The 7,946-nt window shown below is 46.2% G+C and overlaps 1 protein-coding gene across 2 annotated transcripts in view; it reads left to right on the top strand.

Moving 5' to 3' along the window:
• Positions 1 to 355: 355 nt before the first annotated feature.
• AXL (AXL receptor tyrosine kinase) overlaps positions 356 to 7,946 on the top strand; it is a 74,130-nt gene continuing 66,539 nt past the window's right edge. Inside the window, exon 1 of one of the 2 annotated variants that reach the window (XM_081200241.1) lies at positions 356 to 1,268. In XM_081200241.1, the coding sequence (XP_081056367.1) occupies positions 1,196 to 1,268 (73 nt within the window). In that variant the 5' untranslated portion in view covers positions 356 to 1,195. The remainder of the gene's footprint in view (positions 1,269 to 7,946) is intronic. The other variant, XM_081200240.1, reaches the window with a different exon arrangement.

Raw genomic sequence — 7,946 nt, 5'->3', positions numbered from 1 at the left:
ATATAGTTTTCATTGAGACCCATGCGTACCTTAGCTGTCCAAAAGTACAGCACATCAGCCTTTAAGGTGCCCCAGGACTCTTCCTCCCCCCTTAACCATTAGGAATAACAGCTATGCTTCTGGGATGAGTTCTCACAATTTTGGAAAACTTACTCTGCAGTCAAACCTTGGGATGGCTTTGTCTAGAGTCAGCACTGTCCAGTTCCACCTTGCCAATCTCTGTGCAGAATGCACCCATATTTTCTCGCTTCCTCTTTATTTATTTATATTTTTTTGGAATGTGGGTGCTTGTAACTTTAAGAAAAGTCTTTTTCTCTCCCTCCCTCTCTCTCTCTCTTTTCTGTTCCTCTCCTCCCATTAACCCTGCTTGGGCTGGAAGGAATGTTCACACACCCTTCCCTATTTCTCTCTGGCCCCCTCCTTCCCTTTCAACTTGCTAATCTCTCAAGCCTCTCTTCTTCTCCCAAACAAATTTTCAGCAGTGTGTAGGAGTGGGTGAGTCAGGAACAGAGCAAAAGAGGAGGAAAAAAAGGGGAAGGGACTTTCCCCCCCTTCTTCCACTGCCTTAACTTTTCTCTGTTATATATTTTTTTTGGAGAAGTCAGCTTTTTTGGAAAGCGGGAAGCGCTTTGGAGAAGTTAACCGGGCAAGTTTTGTTATGATAGCCCTTGCTATAGATGTAGGCATCATCAGTTTTGCTTGGAAGCCAGGGCAGAAAGAGCTTGGCAAAGCATGGAAAGGGGGGAAAATCAGGTGCAAGTTTTGAAAAGCTGCTGAGACGCAAGAGAGTAGGAAATCAGCGCTCGGAGTGGCAAGTGAAGCCAAATTTAAGCTTGGAAATTCGAAGGAAAGAACATTTTATTGGCACTCTCTTATTTTTGTGATACGGACAAATGTTTCGAGCTGGGAAATTATTCTGAATTTCCACAAGGAGTTTTTTTTTTTTAAATAGAAAAGTTTGGATCCAGTCGTTCTCCTGGGTACTGACTTCACCGAAGATTTCGTCACTTGTTTTTGGGATTCGGCTCCAGCGACAACCTTCTCCTTCGTCTCTTTTGAAACTTCTCAGTGAACTTGGGAGATATTTGAGAGAGAAACGGCTCCTGCCTCTTCCTGGGCTCCTCTGCCTCTGCCAATGATCCCCTAGAGTGTTTTGGGGAGCTGGGAGCTGTTGTGGGGACTTCAGCTTTGGAAAATGGGTCAACTTGGCCGATCTTTTTTCTCCTGCCTGCTGGCTTTGTGGATGAGTATCGGCAACGCGCAAGAAGGTAAGTGAATGTTTGTGTGTTTCGGGGTGAAACTAGCTACACATCTGGGCATCTGGTCAGGGGTGAGCGACAGATCTAGGGTACCAAGAGTGATGTGATGGGTAAATTGTTGGGTGTGGACCAGGGAGAGACTGGTCCGAATGCCCACTGGGCAGCGATGCTGATGGAGAGCCAAGTGGCCATAACTCAGCCTCGACTTACACCGCAGGGTTATTGGTATAAGCTTTCGTGTGCATGCACACTTCTTCAGATATCTGAAGAAGTGTGCATGCACACGAAAGCTTATACCAAGAACTAACTGGTATCTGAAGAAGTGTGCATGCACACGAAAGCTTATACCAAGAACTAACTTAGTTGGTCTTTAAGGTGCTACAGGAAGGAATTTTTTTTTATTTTGACTATGGCAGACCAACACGGCTACCTATCTGTAACGCAGGGTTATTGTCAGGGTGAAATAAGGCTGGATCCCTCTATAACAGCGGTTCTCAACTTGTGGGTCCCCAGATGTTGTTGGACTACAACTCCCATCATCCCTGAGCTCTGGCCTTGCTAGCTAGGGGTGATGGGAGTTGTAGTTCAACAACATCTGGGGACCCACAGGTTGAGAAAGGCTGCTCTATAGACATGATGCTCACGAAATGTTTCTTGGGCCAAGTGGCTACCTCTCAACTTGACCTGGACTCTCCTTCCTCGGAGGTCCTTAAACAGAGGTTGGATGGCCATCTGTCATAGATGCTTCAGTTGAGATCCCTGCATTGCAGGGGTTGGACTAGATGACCCATGGGGTCCCTTCCAACGCTACGATTTTACGATTCCTAGGGTGGTTGTGAGCATCAAACGCTATATCCGCGCGGTGCGACCACCTGAAATCATGGGAGGAAAGACGAGACAATAAATATTTACTATTAAGCCGGTTTGTGTAAATGAGAAGCCGCCGCCCCCCCAATTTTCCTCACAACAGCCCTGTGAGGTAAATTGGGCTCAGGGCCACCCTTGTGGGCGATTGTGGCCAACTGAGAACAAGATTTGAGCCCGCTGTCTCCGCAACACCCGGCTGCCCCTCAGAACAGAGAGAGACAGAGGCACAATGGGATTTCTTCAAAACAGGCGGTCTCCCTTTCATCCCCGAGTCTGGTGACTGTGTGGGCTGGTGATTCAGTCATCCATCCTGCGCCAACTTTCTGAAGGGCCTCAGCCTCCAGGAATGTCTCCCTTCTCCAGGTGTCCCCAGCTGGGCCACATCAGTCACCGCTTCTCCCTGGAGTCGCCTCTTGAGTTTAGAGAGGAAACCTGATTCTTTTTGGACTCTAACGCAAGCAAAAACAGCTATTGTAACTAGAGCTGGGGTAGAACTTTGATGCTGTCAGGTGGGTCCCTGGAGAAGCCCTGACCCCACAAATTGCTTGCTGTTATTCCACTGATTTTCATATTCCAGAGCGGTAGTTGTCTTACTCTCTCTTGCGGCAAAAGCAACAGAGAGCCCCGTGGCACCCACAAATTTATGATGGCATAAGCTTTCGCGGACTATGGTCTGCTTCATCGGTTGCAACTCAGAATAACGCTCCGTGCGTCTCGTGAAGTGGACTGTGGTTTATCAGAACTTATGCTACCCTAAATTTGCCAGGCTTTAAGGTGCTTCAAAGACTTCTTGTTATATTGATGTTGGTAGCATTTGCAGAGTCCATAAGCAAAATTAATAGGTCTCTGCCCCAAGGGGTCCTCAAGTTGCATTTTGACCAGGTTTGGGGGGGGGGGAGGAATGGGCAATAAGAAATGAAATGAGCAAACGCAGGTCCCTATACCTAGAATGAATTTCCACTGGGAATGAGAATGGAATGCTTAATCTAAAGACTTCATGGGAAAAGGTAACATTCTGATGAAGGATTTGAAGAGAAATCGTGAGTAGTGGAACTGCTTAGGTATTCGGAGAGGCTGTATTGAAAGTGACTTGGAAATTACAGCTAATCCAGAATGTGGCAGATAGACTGGTGACTGGGAACGGCAGCCGGGACCGCATAATACCAGTCCTAAAAGACAGGAGTGCCTGGCGTGCTCTGGTCCATGGGGTCATGAAGAGTCGGACATGAGTAAATGACTAAAAAACAACAACAAAAGAGCTACATTGGCTCCCAGTACATTTTTGAGCACAATTCAAAGTGCTGGTGCTGGCTTTTGAAGCCATAAACAGCCTCAAGGGCCCAGTATACCTGAAGGAGCGTCTCCACCCCCATTGTCCAGCCCAGACACTGAGGGCCTTCTGGTGGTTCCCTCACCTAGAGAAATTAAGTTACAGGGAACCAAACAGAGGGCCTTATTGGCAGCGGCACCCACTCTTCCATCAGATGTCAAGGAGATAAATGCTTTATGGCCTTTAGAAGACATATGAAGGCAACCCTGTACAGGGAGTTTTTTTAATGCCTGAGGGGTTTTTTAATGTTAGCACAGTGATACCTCAGGTTAAGTACTTAATTCGTTCTGGAGGTCCGTTCTTAACCTGAAACTGTTCTTAACCTGAAGCACCACTTTAGCTAATGGGGCCTCCTGCTGCTGCTACGCCGCCGGAGCACGATTTCTGTTCTGATCCTGAAGCAAAGTTCTTAACCCGAGGTACTATTTCTGGGTTAGCGGAGTCTGTAACCTGAAGCGTATGTAACCCGAGGTACCACTGTATTTTGATGGAAGCTGCCCAAAGCGGCTGGGGCGATCCAGTCAGATGGGCGGCATGTAAATAATCAGTGGTGATATATAAATATCCGTGATAATATATTGAGAGAATATGCTCAAGATCTCTTAACGCAGACAGACAGTTGGATCAGTCCAAGGGGCCCCAGTCTAGTCCAGCGTCCTGTTCTTGCAGTGGACAATGAGAACCCCAAAAAGCAGGGCCTGAACACAACACCACTCTCCCAATTTGTGATTCCCTGCATTCTGCCTCTGACATAGCCTTTGTGGTTTCTATCAGTTGGTTGCACCTGTAACCCACGTTCCTTTTTAAGAGAGGGTTGTCAATGTGCTTAAAGGGGATTTCCTTCCCCTCGCTGGATGATGCATATTTTCCAATTTATGTCTGAGATTGGGATTCGTACCAGAAAGAATGCTCATGACTCGCCTTATTACTCAGAACCAAATGGGCGTGGTCTTGTTTTCTCCCTTAAAGGAGCATTAGATTCCGAATGGTGAAATGGAAGTGTCAGACTGGAGGGGTCAAGACAGTGGCGTAGCGTGGGGGGTGTAGGGGGGGCCGGCCGCACCGGGCGCAACATCTGGGGGGGGGGCCGTTCGCACTCGCAGCTCTCTGCCCCTACCTGGCTCACTCACTCTCTCTCACTGCAGTGCTGGCTGTGCGAATCCGATCCGAGCCGCTGGGTCGCCACCACTGTGGAGGGGGTGGGTGCCAGGCGTGCGGTGCGGAGAGAGAGCGAGGGGCTATCTGGGGGAGGGACAGTGCAGCGGCCGCCCAGCGCAGCGCTGAGCGCGGGAGAGAACCACACCAGACCAGACCAGGCAGCAGCAAGAAGAAGCTGGCAGTGGCGGCAGGTTAGGGGTTAGGGGGCGCAAATTACTTGCCTTGCCCCGGGTTAGGGGACGCAAATTACTTGCCTTGCCCTGGGTGCTGACAACCCATGCTACGCCGCTGGGTCAAGACTGCTGTCATTGCTCCCCACATCTCTGCAAAACAGCTGTATAAAACAAACAACCTAGAATCTCTTGTCGGGCAAAACAACACAACGATTTGCTACACAGGGTGGGCTGCCTGCAGCCTTTCTCTGTCGCCACCCATGTCTTTGTACTCCCTGCTGAATAAAATCTGGGGAAACTACACCTTCTTGGGCTATATAAATAACTGCTAGCATAGCTCTTGTTCTTCACTCCACCCATGAGACTTTGCAGAAAGAGCGGGAGGAATTTCACCGTTCTAGTTTTGTACCTTAGGTTGGTCAAAGCGGAACGAATTGGTGCCTTTGAGTTCGTGCCTCTGGGAGGAGGGTGCAAAAACTGGATCACCTGAAATATTTGCTGGGAAATGGGTGCGTTTGGCAGAACATATCAGGTTCCAGGAGAATGAGGAGCCAAGTCACTTTCATTGTGTTTAGCCAAAGGGTATAGCGAGATGAAACTGTTGGCTGGCCTCACCCAGAAGTGACAGGGGTTGTGATTAACTGAAACGTACCGACTTTGGACCAAGGAGCCACCTGTACAATTAATGGCCAGCATTTCGCCTGTTTCCCTCTACCGCTGTCTCAGAAAGCGCCGCTCTGTGGGTGGTATATAAATCTCGGCAGGTTAATCTCCCATCATATTTAAGTTCTTTCAAACAATATAGCAGGCTGCGCTATTGTTCTAGAAAAAGAGGTTGCTGGAACTCACAATGAACACACCTCCCTTGTTCTCTTATAAGGCAGGAACTGAGTTCTTGTGAACTCTGGCTGAAAAAAGCCCTGGCCTCAGGTCACCCTGTGTGCTGCTGTTATTTCTTACCTATGTCATTTTTTAAAATAATAATAATATTTATTAGTAGTTTTCAGAATTATAAGAAGAAGAAAGAACATTAAAAAACAACACTATAATAGACAAAAAAGAAAGAAAAAAACACAAAAACCAATACAATAATACAACAAAAAGATAAAAAGAAAAAAGAAAACAGCACAAATCCCAGATTACATATCTAAGACTTCCATTTGCTTGTTTCATTGACTTCCTCACACCTCCCTTTTTGTATTCTAGTTTAATTAGTTATTTCAGCAAATTCTTTCCATCCTTCTCAATTTTTGTTAAAAAAATTATCCTAACCTAATTTAATCTAATAATTAACTCAACCAATCCTTTCCATCTTTCCCCATATTCTATTATTCACATTACCTTAATTAATTTAACCTTATCTTACCCTAAAACACCTTAAAGCTTGAATCTTAGTTATCAAATATACATTACTCCTGATATCATTTCTGCTAAAGTCATATAGTTTCATTCCAACATTTTCCCTAATATTCATTAATTTTTAACCAATTCCCCAAATAGAAAATTTTCTTTATAGATCTTCCAATCTTCATCCAATGTCCCTTCTTCCTGGTCTCGGATCGTGTCAGTCTTTACTGTCCATTCCATCTAGTCCATCAACCTGGAAGCCTTATGTCCGAGGCCCTTAGGTCTCTTCCATGTCCCTTCTGCAATTCTTCTTCTTCTTGTTTATACTTGCCCTTTCCCTTGTCTTTTGTTGGTCTCTTTCTTAGTTTCTTTTCTTTCTCATTGAGGGGTAGGCCTCTGGGGGATTCCAAGCCAAAATTGTCTCCATCTCCCTTCATCAAACCCGCCCATTCCCCACAGTCCCACTCCCCACAGTCCTCAATATAGTCCAAAAAGTATTTAAAAGCATATTCCAAGGTCTCTCCAACGTTGGGAACCTCCTCAACTCCAGACCTATGTCATTTTAAACTGTGATATTATTGCTTTATTCTTAGTTTTAGATTTTGATTTATGAGGAAATTGTTTCCCATTTGGTTGTGTATTTTTTGATGTGGTTTATTTATTGTTTATGACTTTTGTAATTTTGTAAATCTTGTTATGCTGTAAACCGCATTGAGCATTGTTTTCTTAACTGTGGAAAGGCAGCATACAAGTAAAAAATGGTGATGATGTAAGCACAAAGGGTAGAGTGAAAATGTCCCTGTGTCTGCAGCTCATAGCTCTGTACACCACGGTTCACCACAGTACTTCAGCAGCTTGGCTGATGCCACAGATTCTGAATCATTTGATGATAGTCTTGGTTTTCCCCAAAGAATTCTGGGAGCTGTAGCTTGTGAAGGGTGCTCAGAGTTGTTCAGGAAACCGCTATTCCCCTCCCAGAGCTACAAGTTGTCTGGGATGAATATGTATGGGGTGAATATGGCCCCAGTCTTCCTTACCCAGGTTTGTGGAGGGGACGGATTTGAAACTTTAAAAGTTCCCGGAAATACTGGGGACAAGCCTTCCTGAACTTCTTGCCCTCTTGGTGTTCTGGATTACAAACCCCTGACCATTGGCCGCAGGAGTAGCAGTCTACCAAATTCAAAGTGTTGGTGCTGACCTTTAAAGCCCTAACTGGCCTCGGCCCAGTATACCTGAAGGAGCGTCTCCACCCCCATCGTTCTGCCCGGACACTGAGGTCCAGCTCCGAGGGCCTTCTGGTGGTTCCCTCCCTGCGATAAGTGAGGTTACAGGGAACCAGGCAGAGGGCCTTCTTGGTAGTGGCACCCGCCCTGTGGAACGCCCTCCCATCAGATGTCTAGGAAATAAACAACTATCTGACTTTTAGAAGACATCTGAAGGCAGCCCTGTTTAGGGAAGTTTTTAATGTCTGATGTTTTATCGTGTTTCTAATATTCTGTTGGGAGCCGCCCAGGGTGGCTGGGGAAACCAAGCCAGATGGGCGGGGTATAAATAATAAATTATTATTATTATTATACCAGCAAGTGAAGGGGGGCAGCCAGGTTGGATAAGGCTGATCATGACAAGCGTGCAGCTGCAATCGAATCTGGATCCGTCTTCACATCTGTCAGCCAGCTTGCGAACGTTAAGCTTAAAAACTAGCTCCTTTGGGGACGAGGAATGTGTTGGCATCACAGAGGAGCGCCAGACTCTAAGTCGATTACAGCTATAAAGATTAAGTTAAAAGAAAAGAAAAGAATACAATTAGATAAA

The sequence above is a fragment of the Podarcis bocagei genome, assembly GCF_964188305.1.
Source record: "Podarcis bocagei genome assembly, chromosome: 7".
NCBI classification, from domain to species: Eukaryota; Metazoa; Chordata; class Lepidosauria; order Squamata; family Lacertidae; genus Podarcis; species Podarcis bocagei.
The sequence above is the reverse complement of the archived record's forward strand: the minus strand, read 5'-3'. Positions and strand labels throughout refer to the sequence as shown.